Source organism: Pavona decussata, unplaced genomic scaffold (assembly GCF_977016875.1).
Source record: "Pavona decussata unplaced genomic scaffold, jaPavDecu1.1 SCAFFOLD_381, whole genome shotgun sequence".
In the NCBI taxonomy this organism is placed as follows: Eukaryota; Metazoa; Cnidaria; class Anthozoa; order Scleractinia; family Agariciidae; genus Pavona; species Pavona decussata.
The window spans coordinates 561910-586616 of NW_028145755.1; the positions used below are offsets into that span (position 1 = coordinate 561910).

Genomic DNA, 24707 nt, shown 5'->3' on the forward strand with positions numbered 1-24707 from the left:
CGTCTGGTGACCTTTGACAATCTAAGTACTTTGTATTTTAAGCAAATATATCCCAAGAACATCACATGATGTTATTTTACGGTTTCATATTAAGTTTCTAGTTTCGCTAGTACATACAAAGAGCTGGAACACGCACAACTGGAGGATACTTATCGTCGTCTTTTTGTCTAAAACGAAAGCCAAAGCAAAGGAAATTTCGTCGGAGTCTTGTTAGTGAAAAGCCTTCTCCACAGTTTTTAAACCAGCAGCTTCCCTTGAATGGTATCACCTTGTTCAAAATTAAGAACATTGCTAGCTGGGAATAATTGGTCGACACCGTTCATTTGTGCGCGGTGACACGGAAGTATTCCATCCGCGAACTCTTAAGTTAAAACCGCGATACAACTGGTAATGTTTGACTAAAGACGCAAGAAATTTAACACCTTCAGCAATGAACAGAATGAAGCAAGAGAAACAAGTAATTCATGAGAGGAGCAGGCGTCAAACGTTCGACCGTTTGTGTTCAGTGTCTGGGCTGCTGTTGTCTTTGGTGTGTTGCATCGCACTGCTTCGTGTTGAACTCAGAATGCGGGAACAACAACGAGTGATATCACACACAACAACAGTGTGTGATCAGATGGAGACGGAAATATTGAGAAAAATACAACGGAATTACAAACAATGGGGAGATATGGCTGGCGAGAGCTGGCAAGAAAATATAGGTAAGCTTGTCCGAGCTTTATTAAAGTAGCGACCATTGGTGACTAGTCTATTACACTCTTTTTTTATAAGAATTTATTTAATAAGAATATCGAGGCTGAAATTTGCGACAATTTAAGAACATTTTAAGAATAAACCCGAAGCTCAGATTTTGAAAAGATTTATAAGAATTATAATTTTTTGTGTCGAAAATTTGTAAATACAATACAATTATATGTTTTAAACTAGACCGTATAAATCCTTCCTTTCTCTAAACGCAAAAACTAGCCAATAAAACGATGAAAACCTGCACTAGCCAAATGTACGATGCCAATGACAGTTCGATACAGATCTGGACACCAACACTTGTAATTGATACCCCAATACATTCTAAAACGGAAATGTCATACGCTATAATCTAAGAATATTCACAAGAATATTTTCAGCCTAACATCAGCAGAAAAATAAAATATTCAGCTTGGGCCAGAAAAACAATATTTGCCCCGGCAGGGTATTGGTCAAGTGGCCAAAACCCGAGGAGGCACTCTAGAATTCCCCGCGTGTATATATTTGCTAACCTTTTTCTCGGCATTTTCGAAATTAACGCTCTCTCTAATGCTCCTTTCCATGTCCATACCAGGTGGAGGTTCCTTGATGATATTTTTATGATTTGGACTGAAGGTCTAGATCATCTTAAAATATTCATCCCACTATTAAGTTCACTAGCAGTCACTCATTAACTAACGTTCCTTTTCTCGACGTAATGGTATCTCTACATAATGGCACGATACAAACTGACCTATACACTAAACCTACAGATAAACACCAACATCTTCTTAGTTCATCATGCCATCCTCAACATACTAAAACATCTATTCCATTTAGCTTAGCTCTTCGCATCCGCCGTATCTGTTCTATTAACGCTACATTTCAAATCCGCATTAATGAATTAAAAGCTTATCTCCTCGCACGAGGATATCATAACACCTTCCTTGACTCCCAATTCCTACGAGCTGCTAATATTTCTCGCACTGACGCTCTGCAAACTAACCGTAACGACTCTATTAACGGCATACCTTTTGTCGTTACATATAACCCAGCACTTCCTCACCTCTCTAATATATTACGCAAACATTTTAACATATTACTTTCCTCCGACCGTTGCAGGGACGTTTTTAAACTCCCACCTATCGTTGCTTACAGACGCACTTCCAACCTTCGCGACATTTTAGTTAAAGCACAGCTACCGACTGTCACCGCTCCTAACAGCACTAATTCACCACCAGGATCTTTCCGCTGTGGACAAAATTGCGCCACTTGTCCTTACATTACTAACGGTCTTAAACATTATACATTTTCTTCCACAGGCGAAACCCGTAACATCACTTCACACATAACCTGTAACACCAAAAATTTAATCTACTTGGTACAATGTAACCGCTGCCATTTACAATACATAGGTGAAACTAAGCGACGTCTCAAAGACAGATTCAACGAACATAAACGCCCAGTTGACAAAACTAACATTACATCCAAACCAACCACTGTTTCTGAACATTTTCTTTCTCAACCTAACCACTGCCACACTGACATGCAACTAATACCACTTGAAGTTATCCACTCCTCACGTGATTCAATCAGAAAAGCCAGAGAGTCTTTTCTTATAGATTTAGCGGGGACCTTGGAACCCTACGGCTTGAATAGACGTGATGAATTGTAATTTTTTTATTTTATTTTACTTACTTCCTTATCCTTTGGTACCACCTTGTAAACGTCATTTCCGCCGCTCCTATGTATTGCAACATCCTCCATAATATAATATTGTAATTTCATTTATATGATTTAGTAACATCTAAACCTGAAGAAGGCTGGTTTGGCCAGCCGAAATATTGTTTTAAAATATATTACGTTGTGTCAGCTTTGCAGTAGTCTTTGGACCTCTCATCGTCTATATATATATGGAATTTTTTAATAAAAAAATAAGAAATGTGTTTGTAGTATGGGAAGGTTTCCCGATTTGATGAAACTAGGCGCGCACGGTGGTCTCGGGTAATTCTTTAGCAAGCGCGCAAGGTGGTTTTGGAAAGTTGAAATACAATATTACATGATTGAAATAGATTTACATTATCTGGTTTACATGTTTATAAATAGATTGTAATTCATGATACTTTCTAGCGATACATTGTTGCAAGTTTTTTTTTTTTTTCATGTTTTGCCCAAATATTACACAAACAATGTTGAAATACAATATTGTATGATTGTCATAGATTTCATCGTCAGATTTACAAAGCAATACGTTGACTATTTCTATGAATATTAACTTCAATATACTAGTTGAAACGTCAAATTTACGATAGTCGTATACACAATATTTACATTCAATACAAATCGTCAAAAACAACTATTCAAAACCGGGGGCAGCTCTAGTGAACACTATTTCTAGTCTTATAAAAAAGCATGTAGGCAGACTACATTTTGCATATGATCCCGGTGTACCATTCAAGTGTCAGGTAGCACAATCGATGCTTGCTTTGTGCCTTAGATAGCGATTGGACTGCATGCGCGTAACGTTAACTATTTCCTCACAAGATGAAGGTGCGCGGAAACGCGGTAAGAAGAGATTTTAAATTTGACCCTGGCGTATGAAGTCTGAGGTGACACGATCAATCCCTGTCTGCAGCAATTCCAATTAAAATTGCTGCACACATTTTAAGAAGTACTTAAAGCGAAAATTATAGCCGTACATTACTGCTGTCGCTTCTATTCAAATGTTGCTGTTGAGGAAACTTGCAGTGAAACTTCCCATTTTCTGTCGCAAATTTCTCCCTAGGGGTCTTTGCGGCGTTGAAATCCAACATGGCGGAAAGACCGCCCCTTGCCACGAGGCTGCCTCGATCTGTCGCTTATTCTTTCTCAAGAGAGGCAAGGCATTGATTTTAAACGCCGGAATGTGAATGAATGTGAAGGCATTTTTTTTATAGGTGTACGGATAACTGAACTTCTAAGACTTCCAGTTCGATCGGCAATCATCCCAAAAAGGTCGCGGATTTATATTGTACGAAGTAAATTAGAACTTCTCTATATGGTACGGGAATGAACATCTGGTTTTAAAAAGTGTTGATTCTTTCAGGTCACAAGGAGAGCGTTTCCAGGCAAAAAAGAAGTAGTTCATACGAGCCTACGCAGTTACATCCTTCGTTAACATCGTCGTACGTACAACTGCTGATCAGAGAAGAGCTTCGCCTTCTACAAAATCAAATTTGCGCTAAAGATCACGTGTTGTGTCGTGCAGGACCAAAAGGGAAACCAGGCCACCGAGGACGACCGGGAAGACCTGGAAAGCACGGGCCCCAGGGAGTTTCAGGACCAATGGGAATTAAAGGAGATCCAGGAGAACCGGGACATATGGGACCACCCGGGCCTAGAGGCCCCCCGGGGGTGAAGGGGGAGAAAGGCGAACAAGGGAAGTCAATTTCTTCTCCCCATTTCATCGAATCTCCTGCTGGTGCAACGGTCAAGCAGGGACAAACCGCAGTCTTGAAATGTACAGCAGACAGTTATCCACCGCCTGACGTCACGTGGTCAAATAGAAATTCATCACTTCCAGTAGGGCGCCATATGATAGGTCCCAGTAACGCTCTAATTATAAAACACGTCAGACCTGAAGATGCTGGTATCTACAGCTGCACAGCGCAAAACCTGCTGGGAAGTGCCACTGCATCTGCGCAATTAAAAGTACAATGTGAGTTTCATAATTTCTTGTCTATAACAAGCTTATCAACCAAAGCTGATTATTTGAAATCATTCCAACCATTATAAGACCAGTTGACGTAGAGCAGAAGGGAAGTACAAAACTGAATGCAAGGCTGGCACTACGGCAAAGGGCAGATTTATTAGTGGCCAATATTTCGAGTAATAGAATTAGTCTTCCCCAGGGCCAGAGCTATAATGTGTTTATAGCGAGAACCCACACCTCCACAGCTTATGATGAGAAACTTAAGAAAGATTCTGACATCTTTTAATTAGAACACACTTCTTTTTATATGTAGATCACGCTCTTCTAATGCTAACTAGTTTGCATTTACATATGAAAAACAGTGAGGTTTGTATCAAAACAAGGTCAGCCCCAGCCTCGCTTTCAATCCAAGGCTAAGCCACTAAGCAAACAACTGTAAAATAGCCTATTTACCTTTAGTTATCAGCTTTGTTAATAAACCAAACATTAGTTCGTTTAAGACTTTGGAAAAGGCAAACTAAGTTATAGAGGATCTTAAATTAGATAATATTTGTTGTCATTTAAACATGTTCTATGATTTGTTTCAACAGTTGCTCCTCTGGTATCGCTGTCCTCCAAGCGACTGATGGCTGAAGAGCAGCAAAACATTACAATCGACTGCGGTGCAAATGGTCAGCCCCAACCTAATATCACGTGGTCGAAAGCAATCGGTGGTTTGCCAGATAGAACTCAGACGGAAAATGGAGCATTACAAATCTACAACGTCCAAACAAGGGATGGCGGAACGTACATATGTAAAGCAGAGAATAATCTGGGAACAACAGAAGACACGGTTCAGTTGATGGTTTTCACTCGTCTGCGGTTTGTAGTGCGTCCGCCAAGACAGCTAAATCCTGTAGTTGGGTATCCTGTGCGTCTGTCGTGTGAAGCAGAGAGTGACCTAAAGCCTATAGTCACGTGGCTGAAAGATGGCAAGGCTTCACTTCCGGTGGATTCTACCATCCTACAAAACAACACACTTGTTATTCCAAGTGTAACGAAATTGCACGGCGGAACGTATAGTTGCAAAGCAACTAATGCTTTGACAACCATCGAAGCACGCGTGGAGATTAAAACTCCATTCACTCCTCGTTCCTGTTCGGTGATACGAAAATTCGCCGGCAGTTCAAGCGGAAATTACGTCATTGATCCAGACGGCGAGGGAGGCCTGGCGCCGTTCACAGTGCATTGCAACATGACTGACAAGAATGGAGTTGGCGTGACAGTTGTCAGTCACGACAGTGAAAGCAGAACATTAGTCGATGGATATGAGGATTACGGCTCATATTTACGGAGCATTCACTACACAGGAGCAAACTTTTCTCAGCTGGCGAGTCTTACTGACGTCTCTTCGCACTGTGAACAGTTTATTAAATATGAATGCTATGGCTCTCTACTTCTCCAATCCGGTTATGGCTGGTGGGGGTCACGTGATTCTAACAAGATGTCGTACTGGGGAGGAGCCACACCTGGTAGTAACAAGTGCGCATGCGGGATGACCAACTCATGTGCAGACTACAGTCACCGTTGTAACTGTGAAAAGAATGACGGAGTCTGGCGCGAGGACAGCGGTCTCCTTACTAACAAGACGCAACTTCCAGTCAAAGAGCTTTGGTTTGGAGATACAGGGATAAACGGGCCAAACAATGTTGCTGACGAGAAGGGTTACCACACTCTGGGAAAATTCAGGTGCTATGGAATTGTGGATGAACAGAACTGAAATTGTGCACTTTTAAAACACTTTTTTTTTATTAACGGTGTCATCGAATGCCATTTTAACAATTCAGAGCCCTCAGGCTCTATGGCCAGCGGTTGGTCGCCAGTAGCCGTAGCAAGCGTTTCACAAAACCCTACGGAAACGCTTTATACGGCTACTGGGGTACTGGGTTTCTTTTACCGCAGAATTTCTGCAGTAAAACATTGCAGAGGCGTTATGGGTCAGCCAATCAAAAAGTGTATTTTTTTTTATTTCCTCAGAGTTTCTTCTGGCGACCAACCGCTGGCAAAAGTACCAGAGGACTCTGGGTGTAATATATCAAACACGAGAAGGTGTGTTTCATCAGATATCCAAACACTGAGAAGTAGGTTGAAAAAACGAGGAGCAGCCGAGTTTTTTTTAAACGACTTCGAGGTGTTTGGATGTCTGATGAAACACACTTTCGAGTGTTCGGATATGGCTTCTCAAATGATCAATAATTCTTGGAGAAATTCAAGGCTAAAGTTGGCAAAATTTTATGGTCATCAGGATCACATATCCAAACCACGGTCACAGTAGTGAGTTTCTTTGTTTTCTCTTGATGAATTATTAATAAGTTTGAGAAATGAGATTCTCAAACTCATTAATAATTCATCAAGCCAAAACAAAGCAAATCACTACCGTGACCGTGGTTTGGATATGTGATCCTAATTACCATAACATTTTGCCAACTTTAGCCTTGAATTTCTCCAAGAATTATTGATCATTTGAGAAGCCATATCAAACACTCGAAAGTGTGTTTCATCAGATATCCAAACACCTCGAAGTCGTTTAAAAAAACTCGGCTGCGCCTCGTTTTTTCAACCTACTTCTCAGTGTTTGGATATCTGATGAAACATGCTTTCTCGTGTTTGATATATTACTTAAACAATGCAAGAAAAATGTATCTCCGATCTACTGAGGTTTCCGCGTAAAATTGCCATTTTCTTAACGAATACCGCATTTAGCTACAACAGTCACAAAGACGAGCAAAAATATTAGTAGCTTTTTAGTAACTTTAAACTAACCAAGACACAATCGATGGACTTTAATCTAAGTAAAAATTAGCTATACGACAATCTTACTTTCAAAATAGCAGAAGTTGCTCTTATTTCTTGAAAAGGTAAACAAGATTTAACAGACGAGCGATTGCAACAATTTTAGAGATGTCAGAGTTGCGTTTTCCTAGTGAAAAGTAACAGTTTAGCAGTCGTTCACGACGTCCTGTAAGAATTGTATAAAGAAACGATGTTTATTGGGCTCGCCAGGAATCAGCAGCAACACACACAATGGTGAAGGCATGTCATATGATAGATTGTAAGTGTACCCAGCTCTCAACCAGACTGGCCTGCACTAACAATTTTTGTCAGCCAGTCAATAACCATAAATCCCGGGTTAACCTATGTGATCAATGACAGTCGATGTTTGCCAAGAACAGATAAGTGTTCAAAAGCTATCCTAGGTGGGTCTGTATCATCGTGCGCTCCTTAGAATCATTTTCTTCTCATACGCTTTAAAACAGTTTAAATTCTCATCAACTCGTGTAGGCTTTCATAGACACGCCCTCAAAGGGTTTAAACCCTCTCCAACTCTTGTCAGCTCTCGATTTCTGCGCAAAAAGGTGGCTTACCGGCCGTGGTCCACCATAACATTGTCTTCTTCTGAAATCGCCAAGATCTAGCAAGTTTCTTGATTGTTTTTTAATTAAACAATTATTCCAGTCATGCTTGTTGGATATGAGATGATTATGGCCAACTCCTTGTTGGCGTACTCGTGGAATAGTTGTTAAAGAGACCATACAAAACTGCATGAACTACAAACGTGAAGTGACTTAACAAGCAAAATTTTAAGGCGATTTAGTTCTGGGCAGACCAAAACACGCTTAGTAGGGATCAGCAGGGGTGCAGGGATGCAGTTCGGCCAATCACAACAAACACAAAAAAGGGAGTGAGCTAATCAGAATTTGAAGCAAATTCATGTAACCGGTGTCAGTCGCGGGAAAACGTGTGTGGGCAAGGCACGATGGTCAGAGTGGTTAGCTTCTTATTGTTCAAGAAAATGGCGCGAGTTTTCTTCACCAATCATAAAACGAAGCAAAGCAAAACCAAAGCAAACGGAATTTAGGCTTCAATTGAAAACATTTCAAAATTCAAATAGCCGGTCCACTGTCCATAGACCGGCCATTTTATGCCTGATCCTGAAACAGTTTCTAACTGCTTATAGCTTAGTGGTTATTGGCAGCGCATGAAGAAGCAAAAAAGGTTTTTTAGTAATTTTTTTTTGAAAATACAAGTAGTTAATAATAACAACTTTTGTTGTCAAACTCCACCAAAGGTAAATTAAGCTTCGTTTTTCTAAATCTTTTTTTCTGATGCACTATGTTCAGCTAGATTTCCCAAAAAGATCGTGCTTTCAACGCTCACAAAAGTCCGTTGAACCTTGGACCAGTTTGAAATTATGACAACGAGCCTGCTTTCTCGAGTTTTAGCCGCATTCTGCACATTCCCAGCTGGGCTGATTTACTGGTAACTGCTTCCGGCCGCGAACTTTCGTTTTGCCGGTCTACAGCTATCAGAACCTTGGACAAGAAAACTGAACTGCATACTTTCTCACTGCACCGCGCAGCCAGGGGTCCAAATTACTGTCGAAGTGTCTGCAGGGAAATCTAACAAAATTCTCTTAAGAGGCCCGAATTTCGATATATTGGGCTCCGAGGCTTAGGGAAATAAATAGAGTAAAACAAAATAAATTATATGGGGGTTCATATACAAATAATAAATTTTCGTTTTATTCCCTTAGCCTTGGCGGCGCGGAGCCAAGTTAGTTAATTAGTATTCCATCCAAGGTGAGTAGTAAGGTCGATCGCTTTACCTGAGGCTCGTTTGATGACGGTTTGATTCACTGGATTGGATAATACCTGAGTGTAAGCCCTTCCTGAGAACTCCATGGGACTGATAGGACCCTGATAGGAGCATGGTTTCACAGGTTAGGAGAAACTAGGGGATGGTAGAGCTGAGTTTAATAGAATCTTTTGACGATTAAGTAAAAATAAAGTTCCTCGCGTTTTAGGTAAGTTTCCAAGCTTAAGCGGAACTCGTTTGATCACGGACCATGTTGGAAAACGACCAAAAGCTGCTGGAGCACTAACCTAAAGGTCAACGATGATGAATGAGTCTGGAAGACATAAAAATTTCTTCAAGGCAAATATGAGTTAAATTACACAATCATCATTTCTATGTCTAAAAACCTGTCCAGTGCAGGTTTTAATACAAACAAACCAGCCCAAGGAACCAATGCTTTTGAACAAATACGCCCTTGAATTTCATCAGTAAAACAAAACTCCTTTTTGTGTTCCAAAGCGTATGACCTAAGACAATCTAATCATTTTGAGTTTGAGCCAGATATTAAATGCCATGGAAACATCGGATTACGTTGTTTTTCAGTCCCGAAACACGTACCAGCACGTACAAAGAGTCCTGATTGGGTTAGAAAATAAGGACCTCAGCGAAGTATCTAATAACGCTGTACTAGCGACTGAAACGAAAACGTAGCAGATTTCCTCGGACGTTTGATGTTAAAAAACTAACATACAGGAAAGTACTGCTTTCGTTTGTAAGCGGAGATAGCTACGAATTTCATCCACGAACTCTAAAGTTTAGAATTGCGTTAGATTTCTCAACCAGAGTGGATCGAGAGATTTAACATCATCAACAATGAAGGAAGAGAAACAAGCTCCTCGCGAAAAGAGAACGTGTCAAACGTTCGACCGTTTGTGTTCAGTGTCGGGGCTGCTGTTGTCCTTGGCGTGTTGCATCGCACTGCTTCTTGTTGAACTCAAAATACAGGAACAACAACGAGTGATATCACACACAACAACAGTGTGTGATCAGTTGGAGACGGAAATATTGAGAAAAATACAACGGAATTACAAACAACGGGGAGAAACAATAGATGGGAACAGACAAGACGAAACAGGTAAGCTAGTCTTTGTTTGAGGTAGACAGGAGTATTGGACTACACATGCAAAACGGTCACTGTTTGCCTTAAAAGGTCGCGGGAGAGGTTGCGTTCGAGTTTTAGCTGTTTTGTGAGTACGGTTTGCATCCTCCTCTGGTGTGCGGGGAGGAACGATGGCGCACAAAACGACTGGAAATGGAACCTACAATGGGGAGAGGTGTGAAGGGCGTATGAAGCTTTAAGCAGGGGCGATAGATCCCTGACTGCAGCAGTTAAAACCATTCTCAAAGAAGTATTAACCGTACAGTGATCTTACTTTGATTTAATGTTGGTTACTGGCAAAGATAAAGAACCTGTTAAAAATGGCTTTCAAAAGTAGCAGACACCAAAGGTTCCAAGCCGACAACCCAGCCTTGTTGCCAGGCCTCAACGCGCTTATCGAATGGGCTTGGGGCCGTCACAAGCCAAGGACGACTGGGTTCCAGGTTGCTTAGCCTCGTTCTCAGTGCTTTTCCTTGGGAACGATGTTGGGGGCTGCTTACAACCCATAAACTCGTGGACTATCATTGTACGAGTTAAATTAAAGTTCTGTATAGTATTTGGTTAAACCTTGTGTTTTAACTTTAAGATAATTCTTTCAGGTTCTAAGGAGAGCGTTTCAAGAGAAAAAAGAAGTGTTTCATCTGCGACTACTCCTGTAGACCCCACTGTAACACCCTCTTACGTACAACTGCTGATCAGAGAAGAGCTTCGTCTTCTGCAGAACCAAATCTGCGCTAAAGATCACGTGTTGTGTCGTGCAGGACCAAGAGGAAATCCGGGCCGCCGTGGGAAAATGGGGAGACCGGGAAAGCACGGACCCCAGGGAGCTCCAGGACGAATGGGAATCAAGGGAGATCCCGGAGTACCGGGAATTATGGGACCACCCGGACCTACAGGCCCCCAGGGAGTGAAGGGGGAGAAAGGTGAGCAAGGGAAGTCCATCTCGGCTCCCCGTCTCATGGAGTCTTCTGCTAGTGTGACAGTCAATGAAGGTCAAACAGCAGTCTTAAAATGTATAGTAGACGGATATCCAACCCCGAAGATCATGTGGTCCAAGATTAATTCGTCACTTCCGGTGGGTCGACTCATGAGAGGTCCCAGTACTGCTCTGATTATAAACGATACCAAGCCAGAAGATACCGGGGCCTACAGCTGCAGCGCGCAAAACCTGCTGGGAAGCGCTAATGCCTTAACATCCGTGAAAGTACAGTGTGAGTATCACAATTTTGTGTTTCTAAACTAAGAGTTTATTAGTCCATGTAAAGATATTCCAAAGCTACACTGATCAGTGCATGAATACATTAACTACACTTTAACTTTAGTGTCGAAAGTAAGCCGCATTTGCTTTAAGGCCCGTTAAAACGGTTTCAACATTTGTAAAACATTCGTTCAACAAAAGTTGAACTTATGTTGGACAAATGTTGGATGAACGGATTTTTCAAACTGTTTCAACGCAATTCAAAATTTTCAAGAATAAAGAAAATGTTGAAGAGGTGTTGAATGAAAGTTTAAAACCAATTAAAATTTGATTCAACACACTTTTGACAAGCTTTCAACACTTGTGGGCATTTTCAACAATGTTGAACGACCTTTTCAAACGCCCCCGACATTTGGTTCAACAAAGCGTTGAACGCACGTTGAAGTAAATGTTGAAACCGTTTGAACGAGCCATTAGGTTTTGCTTGACTGGACCCTTTCGTAACCAATGAGAAGCAAAACCTAAACCATTCGCGACATACCCGCACGCGGTTTTTCCACGCTTGGCGACGGCTACGTGTATTTGTTTCGCATTATGATTGGCTCATTTTGCTGTTTGCGTGTGCCGTTGTGATTGGCCGGCTTTGATGGTTGTACGACACTCAGTTGAAAAGTTGAAAACCACTCTAAATAATAAACCGTCTCTTATGGTTTAGAGTCCATCTTAACAATCACTTTAGAGGACTACTACAAACTTATAGTCCACCATGATTTGTCGATTATTTCATATACTACGCAGTGTAATTAATTCTATGATGAATTTTCTTTTTTTTAGCTTAGGGGATACGCTACAATTGGGGCTCTGCCCTGTTCGTCTCTCCGGTCACGCCACAGCATTGTTATTCTTCTTCTTTTTCTAATGCCATATCTTAATTTTTGTATTTATTTCCTTGTGACGAATTACAATAAACTAAACTAAACTAAACTAAATAAATAAATAAATAAATAAATAAATAAATTTATAGATGAATTTTTGCACGAATGTACAGATTTACTGTTCGACTAGCTAAATGAATGGATCAATGTACTAAATATTTCGCGGTTTTTTAAGCCCTTTAACTTCCTCCAACCGCATTTGACAATGACCTGAGCTAAGGACAGTAATATATATTAGAGGGCGCACCAGCAGACAATTATAACGTAGACAATATGTTCTGTGATTGTTTCAATAGTTTCTCCTCGTCTTTTACTGCCTTCCAATCAACTTATGGCTGAGGAAGGACAAGATGTCACCATCGCCTGCAGTGCTACTGGTCAGCCGCAACCTTACATCACGTGGTCAAAATCAATCGGCAGTCTTTCTCATAGAACTGCCGTGAAGAATGGAGCCGTGGAAATCTACAACGTAAAGAGAGAGGATGGAGGAATATACATATGTAAAGCTGAAAATATTCTGGGTACTGCTGAAGGTACAGTGCAGATGATGATTTTCTCGCGTCTGCGGTTTTTAGTTCGTCCTCCTAGGCATCTAACTCTATCTATCGGGCTTCCCCTTCATCTGCCGTGTGTGGCCGAGAGTGACCTGAGGGCTACTGTCACATGGCTAAAGGATGGCAAGCCTTCTCTTCCCCTTGACTCTAACATTCTTAGAAATAACACACTGGTTATTACCAGGGCGAAAAAATCGCATTCTGGATCATACACTTGCAGGGCGAGAAATGCAGTGGCGACAATTGAAGCACGCGTTGAGATTTACACTCCATCTCCTTCCTGTTCTGTGATACGAAAATACGTCAGCAGTTCTAGCGGAAATTACGTAATTGATCCAGACGGCGAGGGAGGCTTGGCGCCGTTCACAGTGTATTGCGACATGAGTGACAAGAATGGAGTTGGCGTGACAGTTGTCAGTCACGACACTGAAAGCAGAACCTTAGTGGATGGATATGATAGCCAAGGTTCATATTCACGGAGCATTCACTACTCAGGAGCAAACGTTTCTCAGTTGGCGAGTCTTACTAACGTCTCTTTACACTGTGAACAGTTTATCAAATACGAATGCTATGGCTCTGTTTTTTGGTGGGATGGCAGCCAACATGGCTGGTGGGTGTCACGTGATTCTAACAAGATGTCGTACTGGGGAGGAGCTTCATCTAGTAGTAACAAGTGCGCATGCGGGATGACCAACTCATGTGCAGACTCCAGTCGTGGTTGCAACTGCGACAAAAATGACGGAGTCTGGCGCGAGGACAGTGGTCTCCTTACTAACAAGACGCAACTTCCAGTCAAAGAGCTCAGGTTAGGAGATACAGGGATAAACGGGCCAAACAATGTTGCTGACGAGAAGGGTTACCACACTCTGGGAAAATTCAGGTGCTATGGAATTGTGGATGAATAGAACTAAAATTGTGCACTTTAAGAACACTTTTTTTATTAACGGTCTCTTTGACAATTTAGAGCCCTCAGACTCTATGGTCAGCGGTTGGTCGCCAGAGGCCGTAGCAAGCGTTTCACAAAACCCTACGGAAACGCTTTATACGGCTACTGGGGTACTGGGATTTTTTTACCGCAAGATTTCTGCAATAAAACATTGCAGAGCCGTTATGGGTCAGCCGTCAAAAAGTGTCTTTATTTATTTCCTCAGAGTTTCTGCTGGCGACCAACCACTGGCAAAAGAGCCAAAGGACTCTGGATATGAGATTAGACAATGCAAGAAAAATGTATCTCCGATCTACTGAGGTTTCCGTGTAAAGTTGCGTTGTCAGCTCTCAAAATCATTTGACAGGGGCTTCACAATTTTCGTACAAAAATTTAGGAAAGCCCGTTCAAATTAGACTGTTTTAGGTCTGAAGATCGTAGAAAACTTAAACAATTTAACTAAAACGATAGGGCATTAAATTCCGCATGATAAAACAAAAAGCCTTTTATATTGCGATATCTGAAGTTCAAATAGCCAACTCCTGTTTCCCGACCAATCGTCCTTCTTTATATGTAGTCAGCCTAATTACAAAAGCTTAATAAACTGTGATCTATATTTAACACCGAGAGACAAATACCAACTTAGGTCTGTGGGCAGGTGAATCACTTGTATTTATAGTCCACCAGTCTATTATTAATTTTTTCCAAAATATGTTAACACACTCATACGTCATCTCTGGACATAAATTAAAGTTCATTGTACATGACGTCATTCAGGGTTGATACTCACGAGCGCATGCGCGATGATACGTGGCGAGAGGACAGAAGAGGACAGGGTCTCCTCACTGACAAGTCACAACGTACAATCAATTATACCAAACAAAACGGCATAATGATGCTGATGGAAAGGTTACTGCACTCTAGTGAAGTTCAAGTGCTGTTGAATATGTAGCTGATGATCTGAGAAAATTTTACACTTCAACAATTTTGTTTTAAGTGAATTTCGTTACTGACAAAATAAGAACAGAGAAAAAGTTAGATGTATCAACAAGCCAACGTAAAAATGGACTTAAGCAAAATTTCTTACGCTCAAGTTGTTGCTACGAAAACAAAAAGCAGGTCGAATTTTCTAATATTGAACGGAAAAGACCAATTGTAACTATGTTAGAAATATCAGAATTAAGTATTTCAAATATGGACAGTAGTTTGACAGGCAAACCCGGCTATTATATATGGAAACCCCTGGGACCAGATGAAGTTATTTTACGGAAAAATATATTTCATTTCCTTCTTATGTTGCTGTCCGTAAAGCGGGGTTCGACTGTAAAGTTTCATCAGCATGAAATAAACGAATGTAAAAGAGCCGAACGTCGGTCTGCGGAAGGTCCCTTAAAACGGACAATTTGTCATTACGGACATTTGTTTGCAGACATCTGGTTCACCCGCAGCAGCTCTATGTGTAGTGATGAAAGCTGAAAGTGTTGCTATGTCTCTTCCAGCGGGTTGAAAATTTGATTGATGTTCCAACAAGGTTTCTTGTGCTAAATAACATACGGACAAACACCACAAATAAATTAACGCCCTTTTTTTAAAATCACGTATTGCGTTTTATTTTACATTAAACGTACGGCGATCCTCATATGTACAGGTATGCATCCGGTAAAAATTATTTTCTTTTAGATTGACATTCATTCTTATATCATATACCCCTTTTTGTAATTTTTTGTCCCCTATTCCCCCCCTCCCCTCGTCGTTACTTCTTTTTTCACTTTCTTAAATTAATGATTAAAACCATGACTGTGGCTAGCACCACTTCCTTTACAACTGCGATTGCTTAAAAGTCATCTGAGGCAATCATCATCATCATCATCATCATCGTCTTAATCATCATCATCATCATCATTATCATCATCAGCACCACTATCACCACCATCATCACCGACACGTCATCGCCGTCATCATCATTATCACTCCCACCACCACGATCGATATTGTCATTGTCACCATCACCACCACCAACGCCGCCGCCATCATCATCATCATCATCATCATCATCATCATCATCATCATCATCATCATCATCATCATCATCGTCATCATCGTCATCATTACCATCGCCACCATCAATCAGTTTCACCTATGTCCCAAGAGACAGGCTTTCGGCTGGCTGGCTCCTGATCGTTAGCAGAAGCCACCTTGCCTTCTTCGTATCTGAACACCACACTATACATGTCACCTCCCAGTCTTTGCGCAAGCCAGCGGTTCTTTATCACGGCCAGTTTAATGGACTCACACGTGAACTTCGCGTCATAATTTGTATGAACGGCTCTGAAAATGAAAGAGAAACAATACCCGATGAGTTCTGTAATGAGGCGGTTCATTAATGTAACCATTTAAATAAGGGTTCCTGTGGTACTGTTTATATGCTGTGGATGACACCCTCTTCAAACAACGAAAATGAAAGCTACTGAACAGTATTTTTCTACGGCGCTGTTTATTATGCTGTACAAGGTGGTTCTAACTTTTGAGTCTGTGGATGAAATCCTAAAGTGTGACCATCCAAAGAAAGCTACTGAGCAGTACTTTCCTATGGCGCAGTTTGTATTCTCGATTTTCTTCTCACCTAAAATTGCCTGCAAAAGAACAAGAGGTCATCATTTTACAGTACCTGCCCATTCCCTCCAGGATTAACAGATCAGCGTCTTGGCACTTCAACGCCAGCTCTGTGTTGACTCTCCTGTAAATTACACAAACAAGAAACAAAAGTGATATTCTAACGCTTTCACTCCCTGGTGAAACCTGGTTTATTCGTTACGCGGCTCTAACTTTAAATCAAAATATTTTTAGCAGTGCTTTAGTTGTGCTGTATAAATTCACAGTATTCGCGGTATTCACAGCGGTTTCCTAACTTACAAGACGCACCTTACAGTAGAAGAGCGCAGGTTTGGAGATGCGGGGACAGACCATTCTACTGAGGAGAAGGACTACTAAACTCTTGGAAAATTTAAATTCTATGGAATAGCAGGTGTCTAGAATCTTAGACTTCTAATACAATTTGGATAACAACGCGAGTCAAAAGAAGGTCACCCCCAGCCTCACTTCCAATCCAAGGCCAGGTCACTGAGCGCACAACTGTAAAATGACCTATTTACGCAAATTTTATTTACAATCAATGAGTTCTAAGAAGCCACATTTTTCTTCTTCTCGTTTGATCAAGAGTTTTATTTCCTTCTGCTTAAATCCCCGCAAACAAACCTTATATGGTTAGGGGATCCTAGAAAACGTAAAGTATACGATTTATAATTGAACAAAAGACGAGTAAGATTGTCATACCTGCAGTCTAAACACGGAGAACCGATTCCCGATTCCATGGGGACTAACCGTTCTTCCTTATATGCAGTCCTGATTGGAAAAAGAAATAAAATGGGTGAATTTGCTCAAGAGTGTTTGCTATCGTCACATGTTCATGCTTGTCAAAACGTAAATACTTAATTTCGATGTTAGCAACTACGTCCGGCAGCAAATTAAAGCACGTTATTCTTCAGGTTGATTTTTGTTCTCCAGAGCCCGGTTGTTCGAAAGCCGATTAGCGCTGATCCACGATTATCAATCATCTCTCGCTGCAAATGTTTCTAAAATCTAATTTTAAGCTAAAAATAAAGAAAAGTCAAAGTCGAAACTGACAGGCAGAAATATTTTGGAAAAAGCTTTATCGATTGGTAATTAAACTGGAATGAAAGTTCACACTAACCCTAGGTTAGCCTAATCGCGCTTTGAACAACTGGGGCCCGGAAAGCAAAAATGCCCCGTTATGGCGTTACTTGGATTAGGCATGTTTTCCACAGGTTATAGAACTGTTCCATGTTTTCCCGCGCTTGTCACCATGTGCACGATTTCCCACGTTTGTTACCAGTTGCAGTTTTCCCGCGCTTGTCACCGGTTGCATGTGTTCCCGCGATTGTGACCTGTTGCAAGTTTTCCCGGGCTTGTCATTGGTTGCATGTTTTCCCGGGCTTGTCACCGCTTGGATGTTTTCCCAGGCTTGTCACTGGTTGCATAATTTTTCGCATTTATCGCTGGTTGCAAGTTCTTGCGCGCTTGTCACCAGTTACAAGGATTTCCCAAGCTTGTCAGCTTTTGTGCGATTACCCGCGCTTGTCTCTGGTTGCACGATTTTCAGCGCTTGCCAGGCGCTTGTATTTAGACAAATATGACAATCTACATTAATTACAAAATAGAAAATGAAATACTGCGGATAACTGAAACTGTAATCACCGTTACAATTCGTACCTATAACAATTCCAATAAATGTTTAAATTAAACAAAAGAAGGTACGACTTAAATTTAACTCTGTTGAGGGATGAACCAGTGGTCTACACTTTGACTATTTTTTGAATAAGTTAACACAAGTCTGACATACTTTATCTCGGGACATAAATCCGCTACACTTTCTGTCAAGATCATAAGTTCACTGTGCATGACATCATTCAGGGCTGGATACGAGTTAGCTGCCATGACAACCTGAAAATGTCACGCAAGAAAATCACGCGTGACACAAAGTTCATCAAATCAATTATATTCTCAATGAAAGTGATAGGAGCGTTAAAAGAACAAGTCCAGTACAAAGCCTTAAAGAGGGGAGACCACTAAGCGGTGTAGAGGCGCTCCAATCTAATTATCAGGGTGCTCTTTCTCTTTCGGAAGGGAGTTAAATTTTCTTTAGGCGTCTGCCTTCTGTTCTTTCTGTTTGACCAGGAGAGGGAAATCACATAAAACAATTTATTCTTTTGTTTATACGAAAGCTATGCCAGTACCTTAGTTCCACGGGAAAGAAGTTCTCTGATGAAGGGAAACATTCCCAATATAATGTCTACGCCACTGTTGTCAACAAATATGACGGCTAGTTTATGAGGCGGCCCCTGTAAAGGAGAGATGAAACAAACTATGAGCATTAAGACAGACAATAAAACATGCATGCATGAATGCATGTGAACGAGCGAATAAATGAATGACCGAACGAAGAAACCAGTTAATGTATCAATGCATGTGAACGAACGGATAAATGAATAGACGAACTAACGAATGAATGAAGGAGCGGACGAACGAATGGATATATGATGAATGCTAAATTTGTGAATTGCACGAAAGAATAAATGAACAGACGAAAGAATGAATAAGTGAATGAACGAACGAACGAACGAACGAACGAACGAACGAATGACTGGATGGATGGATGGATGGATGGATGGATGGATGGATGAATGGATGGATGGATGGATGGATGGATGAAAGAAAGAAAGAAAGAAAGAAAGAAAGAAAGAAAGAAAGAAAGAAAGAAAGAAAGAAAGAAAGAAAGAAAGAAAGAAAGAAAGAAAGAAAGAAAGAAAGAAAGAAAGAAAGAAAGAAAGAAAGAAAGAAAGAAAGAAAGAAAGAGAGAATGAAGTAAAAACAAGAACGCAAGGGATAGTGGGCCATGGGCTCCCGCTGAATGAAAAGAACGAAAGAATGGGCGGAAAGATGGATGGATGAGCAGAAACACTGACCTTTAACCTTTCAACCCAGGCATCCAGGTCATCTTTTAACCACGGGCGAGCTGTAAACATATTGAAAGGTAGAATTGGTCAAGGTTACCACTTTCTGGAGATATACAATACAATGAAATGCAATCCAATTTATTATTTCAATCCCTAAAGGGGTTTTTCAGAACTAATATACAACAATGGTCAGACAAAATAGATTACAATTAATTACAATCAGAATTCTAACATCAAAGTAACTACACCTGGAAATAATGCAATGAACTTATCGACAGTCGAGCTACTAGAAATTATGAAAACAGAAAGCACGGGACAATGTGCAAAAAACTGTCGTTTTACCTTGCAATTTTTTCATTGCTGAATCAAAGTCAAGAATACCTCCTTCCAAGAGTCTGAAAAACAAAGTTGGCTCTCGTCAAAACAAATAGACAAGAGGATCAGAAACTGCAGTGCTGCGTCGGTGGGTCAGCGGAAACGAATGTTTGGTTTTATCAATAGTTTGCCCGTTCCGAAGTTCAAATGGAGACTGGGAACGAGATTTTAACTTACATTTAATGAGAAATTGGAGTCCATCACAATAACGATCACATTAAAATTAGTAAGTTTACCAAGTTTGAGGTTCTGACGTTAGATTGCAACCATGTAGAAAATCGGAAAATTAGACTTTGTATCGATTTGGGGGACGCAATCTCAGAATAAGAGACATCTGTATGGAATTTGGGCGACCTTTGATAGCTCACAGCCTGGTTACGACCAAGAGACTATGAGGTAAGAGAGCGAATCCCTGTGCTCCATGATAATTATTTTCAATCTTTTTTTAGTTTGCGCCATGCTATTTTGGGAAATTATAATCCGCCATTGAGTTTAAAATTAAATGACGTCACTCTAACTGACCAATAAGATGTCGACATTAAAATAGCAACGCAAACAAAAATAGATTGAAAAAAATCTCCATAGGAAGAGGGGCATGTATGGGGGATTCGCTCTCTTACCTCATAGTCTCTTGTTACGATGCAATGAAACAAAACGAAACTTGGTAAACTTACTAATTTTTATGCGATCTTTCTGGCGATGGGGTTCATTTTTCTTCATATGACGCAATCTGAACAATTCACAAACTAGGGCCCATTCCCTTTATGAACTTCGGAACGGGAAAAAGGTGATTTGGCTACTAATGTTTTTTACTGTGGCCAAATTTCCTTACTCTCAACTCTGTTGATAAAACCAAACATTCGTGCCGTCAAAACAGGCGGGTAGCCTACCAAGAAAATAAGTTTTATTTCTCTCATGAAAAAAGCCGCTGCACTCATGATTTTTCCGTCTATGTGGCACACAAAAGCAATCTGTAATGTAAGTGTTTTTTAAAGAAAGTGTCTTACTTGGCAACTTCCTTTGCACCCCAATCAAAAACATTGCCAGCAATTATTCCTTCTATCAGAGCACGCTGCCGCTGTTCCCAAGGCAACGCATCCAATTCCTTGAGTCGCTTGGACAACAGAAGAAGTGCAGCCTCGTTTTCCTGTTGTTTCACCTGAAAGTTTTAAAGAACATAGAAAATGGGGCCGATATTAGAGAGATTTAGGATCGACTTTGCGGCAAACGGCAGAATTCTGATTCGCGTTTACGTTTCTTTACAAAAATTAGTGCAGAAAAATCCTGACCCATGAGACTAACGCGAAACTACTCTACTTTACTTAGAACGAGAAAGCGGGAAGCAGCAAACGAAGGATAAACGTGGTCCCGTACTAATTTCGACGTTTGCCGTACGTTTGTCGTTGAAAACGGCGGGAAAACCGTTGGTTGTCAAAAAGAGCGGGAAAACAAGCGCTTGTCAAAAAGGGCGCGAAAAATGGTGTCTAACAAAAGGTGGGAAGTGAACTGTTGAACTTCGTGGTGCGAAAAAAGCGCGGGAAGATCAGAGTGAATTCCGTTTGAGTCCGCCATTTTGATCGAAACAAAAGGCACGGCTGTAAAAGGCCTGAAATTGATGTAAAATTATAATAGACTTTGCATACAAATTTCCAAGCAAACTTCACAACCAGGAAAACATGAATACCTTACCAGACCTTCCGTTTATTTCATAAGCCTCACAGAGGGAACGAACTAAAACACGGTGTTTCATTCAGTCAGTTGACTGGCAACCGAAATTTTGCGATAGGTTTTAGAAAATGATAAACAAGGCTGGTTTCTGTAGGACTTTGAATTGAGTACTTTACCTCAGCATACGGGTCAGGAAAACTAAACTCGTTAAGGTACTGTTCTCTAACATCAAGCAAACTGCGCACATTCAAAGTTCCATAAGCTCTGAAAGAACATAAAGACGCCAACGTGATATATCACTTTGTATACAATCTGATCGTATGTTAAAGAGCTTCTTTCAAAATTGAAATGAAAAACATTCTGCCCGTGTGTCCATATAATTATTTATTTATTTATTGAGAAATTTCACCCTGTACCCACTTACAGAATTACAATTATACGAAGATTATTTCGGTGGATATCTGATCAGATGAACTTAATCGCCTCAAAAATTCGAATTTAGTTGGGGGGAAATCTTTTCCAGCAAAATTTCAGCCGAAGCCCCAACAAGGGGAAAGCCGTGTTGGCCAAAAAAAAGCGGTCTAAAATCAGAGGACAGAAGTCAGAATAAATGTAATGAAGAAACTACGTAGTATTTCTAATTCTACGTTTTTCCCAGCTCTCGGTAAATCTCGTTGACTTCTGTTTACAGAATTGCGGTCTCGTTCACTCAGAAGCCTTTCAAAGAATGACACACCAAGCCGATCACATGTTGGCACTGAGGTTTGTCACAGCCAAGATTCATTACATCCTTAGTGGTTCTTTTCAGTCCCCAAATTGGAGACAGGACCGGCGCCATTTCCTCGTGGTCATCTGCGCCACGTGAAGGTCTAACCATTTACTGATGTCAGAGCAAAGGCAGCACCTTCACTTCTGTTGTTTTAAAGACCTAAGTGTTGGTCCGGCCGGGGTTCGAAGCCACGACCTCTACGAAATGAGCTAACAGGGCTGTTTTGCTCATCTTAAACATTTGTTTGTACTATCCTATTTCTTAAACAGAGCGCACTGTTGTATCTCCCTGATATATATCAAAGGAAAAACTTACGCCGGTTGTTGTTTGAGGGCATTCAGACGAAGTCGAAATTTATTGCGAAACTTTTCTGCTCTTTCTTTGGCGTCTGAGGTGTCTGGCTGACTGGCGACTGCTCGTTCGACGACCTGACGAAATAAAAATATGAGCTTAACTACTAACAGAGCTGGGTAAACTAGAGGTTAGAGGGTAATTATTCGAGTCGTGACTTGTTCTTGTGTTGCGTCCGTAGGTGAGACACATGACTACATAGACCCTCTGTCCTACTAAGATTAAAAGTACAAGTGGAACCCGGCCTTATGACCATCTCGATATTACGACCACTTTCTTGTGCCCCGAACGAATTGAAAGTCCAGTCATTTCCTTAGTTTTACAACCTCGTTAATCCGACCACCCCGTTATTCCGACCACATTTTCGCGGCCCGAAGGTAGTCGTATTAACGGGGTTCCACTGTATTTGCGAGTTACTCGCTGAAATTGACTAGCACCCTGAGTCTGAGGGGCGAGAGTGTAGTCATGCTCTAATTGCTATTAGCTGGCTGACTGAAAACAAATTGCTCGAAGGAACCAAAGGTTAGACGGACCCCATGTAAGCAACTCAAATTCATGCTTTTGTCTGATAGTTGCGCACTGTGTTATGCTTCGTCGATCGGAGAGCCATATCCTCGGAGACCCAGGGGCAGATAGTCGGGAGAGGGGGAAGATTTCATGGGCGAAATTGGGACTCTTTCAGTCCGTCTTCTCGCCCGTCTCATAAACTTTCGCCCATGAAATCTTCACCCTGCCTGACTACCTCCCCTGGGTGTTTGAGGGTAGGAGAACCACCTGGCAAATATTAAAACACTTGAATGGAAGACAACGAATTTCGTGTTACTTCAATTACACTTTAGTGTCGAATGCTCTCACGCCAAATATTGTTCACAAGTAAGAACCACCAAAAAGCTTGTACGACTATCTATGTAATGTAGTCTCTACGATTCTCACTATAACATAAGCTTACTTTGTCTAATGCGTCCTCAAAGCACTGCAGCCAGTATTCTCGCGCTTCTGTGTCAACCGTGAGGTCCTGGGTATCAGGGAAGTAATCACTAGGCGAGGCGAGGAGAGGGAATGGGACGAGTGTATAAGTGAATTGGTCCATCTCTAGCACGTCATACTGTAAGGAAGACAAAACAGCATCGCTAGATAAATTTTGATTGCACGTGCTTAATTCTTTTTCATTTATATTTGCCAGCTTAGTACCCAGTCATACTCCCTTGCCTTCTCGTCTGCGCGAAGCCTGGAGCGGGGTCTTACTCTCATTGCCCGCACAGCATGATGGGAGCGGCCAGTGTTACTTGATGACGTCACTACGGGGTAACTTGAGTGGATCGTACCTCTATCGCGGGCAGGCTGACTAATTCTTTTTATTGCAATTTTTTGAAATAATAAAAACTAGTAAACAATCAGAGAGAGCTTGAGAAAATTTAAACGACAATTCTTTTTTCGAGGGAAACACCTTAAACCGACCTGGCAAGAGCCACAGAGTAGATATCGGATTTAAGGCGCAACCTAGCGAAGCTTACCCCTAAAAAACTTGCTATAAAATCGATAATAACATGGAATTCGTTCAAATCTTACTTTAACACTGGAAAGCCACATCGCCTCAACACATCTACTTGATTCTGAGTCGTTCGGGAAAAGACCCTTCTTACAAATTGGCCGTCATTTTGAATTAAGGTAAAGGAAAATTGAACAACCGTATTACGTCATCAAACCCAACATGGCGGCGCCTGGGAAATTTTAAAAGCGAAAATGAGCGATAATCAAATCCTGTTTTGTCCGACACAGAAATATTATTTCCATGTTTTCCAACAAAGTTTGAAATAAGATTGTAGTTTCAACAATTTAACGTTGACTTAGTTTAACAGTGGAGGTTTCCTTTAAAACAAATCTATAGGTGATTTTGTTACCCTAACTCCATCAGCAGTTCGTGTGTTCATCAAATCAGCGGACCGCTTTGTCAGACCAGAGCTGCCTGCATAATTCTCACGCCATGTCAAGACGTTTAACTTGCTTAACGAAAAGTCCACTGAAAGAAAAACGATAAAGGTTAACAGGGATAGAAACAAATGATCTGCCACAATTTAACCGCAGTGCTTGCCTGCGAAGTTGTCATAAAAGTATGCTTGACTTCCGTCTTGGAGTTTCAAATGAACAACCTCACAAGCTTAGTTTTATTCATTAAAAAGCAGTTAACGATGATGGAATGGTGTTTGACTG

General features: G+C 41.0%; 3 protein-coding genes across 4 annotated transcripts in view; 2 read left to right on the forward strand and 1 right to left on the reverse strand.

The window, feature by feature from the left end:
* LOC146451942 (uncharacterized) lies at positions 1-14300 on the forward strand. Of its 2 annotated transcripts, none has more exons than XM_085098508.1 (4): positions 1-701; positions 3809-4420; positions 5005-6461; positions 14060-14300. In XM_085098508.1, exons 1-3 carry the CDS (start codon positions 431-433, stop codon positions 6171-6173), a joined length of 2052 nt encoding a protein of 683 aa, XP_084954634.1. In that variant the 5' UTR covers positions 1-430; the 3' UTR covers positions 6174-6461; positions 14060-14300. The 2 variants fall into 2 exon arrangements, with proteins under 2 accessions (XP_084954634.1, XP_084954633.1); XM_085098507.1 differs by having other exon boundaries at positions 5005-6408; positions 14005-14300.
* LOC146451943 (uncharacterized) lies at positions 9712-14300 on the forward strand. The gene is made up of 3 exons (XM_085098509.1): positions 9712-10163; positions 10787-11398; positions 12617-14300. Exons 1-3 carry the CDS (start codon positions 9902-9904, stop codon positions 13777-13779), a joined length of 2037 nt encoding a protein of 678 aa, XP_084954635.1. The 5' UTR covers positions 9712-9901; the 3' UTR covers positions 13780-14300.
* Positions 14009-24707, reverse strand: part of LOC146451944 (4'-phosphopantetheine phosphatase-like) — a 19117-nt gene continuing 8418 nt past the window's right edge. The window contains exons 12-23 of the mRNA XM_085098506.1: positions 24398-24516; positions 23446-23601; positions 22461-22573; positions 21553-21640; positions 20716-20867; positions 19676-19728; positions 19343-19392; positions 18614-18718; positions 18220-18320; positions 17133-17201; positions 16468-16536; positions 14009-16127 (exon numbers count right to left, since the gene is read on the reverse strand). Coding sequence (XP_084954632.1) covers positions 15923-16127; positions 16468-16536; positions 17133-17201; positions 18220-18320; positions 18614-18718; positions 19343-19392; positions 19676-19728; positions 20716-20867; positions 21553-21640; positions 22461-22573; positions 23446-23601; positions 24398-24516 — 1280 coding nt within the window. The 3' untranslated portion in view covers positions 14009-15922. The remainder of the gene's footprint in view (positions 16128-16467; positions 16537-17132; positions 17202-18219; positions 18321-18613; positions 18719-19342; positions 19393-19675; positions 19729-20715; positions 20868-21552; positions 21641-22460; positions 22574-23445; positions 23602-24397; positions 24517-24707) is intronic.

What these genes read in the sequence shown, in the direction of transcription:
- LOC146451942 (XM_085098508.1), top strand. Translation starts at nt 431, where the DNA reads ATGAACAGAATGAAGCAAGAGAAACAAGTAATTCATGAGAGGAGCAGG. An exon ending in GAGCTGGCAAGAAAATATAG is followed by an intron (nt 702 to 3,808) that starts GTAAGCTTGTCC and finishes TGATTCTTTCAG; the next exon opens with GTCACAAGGAGAGCGTTTCC. An exon ending in TGCGCAATTAAAAGTACAAT is followed by an intron (nt 4,421 to 5,004) that starts GTGAGTTTCATA and finishes TTGTTTCAACAG; the next exon opens with TTGCTCCTCTGGTATCGCTG.
- LOC146451943 (XM_085098509.1), top strand. Translation starts at nt 9,902, where the DNA reads ATGAAGGAAGAGAAACAAGCTCCTCGCGAAAAGAGAACGTGTCAAACG. An exon ending in GAACAGACAAGACGAAACAG is followed by an intron (nt 10,164 to 10,786) that starts GTAAGCTAGTCT and finishes TAATTCTTTCAG; the next exon opens with GTTCTAAGGAGAGCGTTTCA. An exon ending in AACATCCGTGAAAGTACAGT is followed by an intron (nt 11,399 to 12,616) that starts GTGAGTATCACA and finishes TTGTTTCAATAG; the next exon opens with TTTCTCCTCGTCTTTTACTG.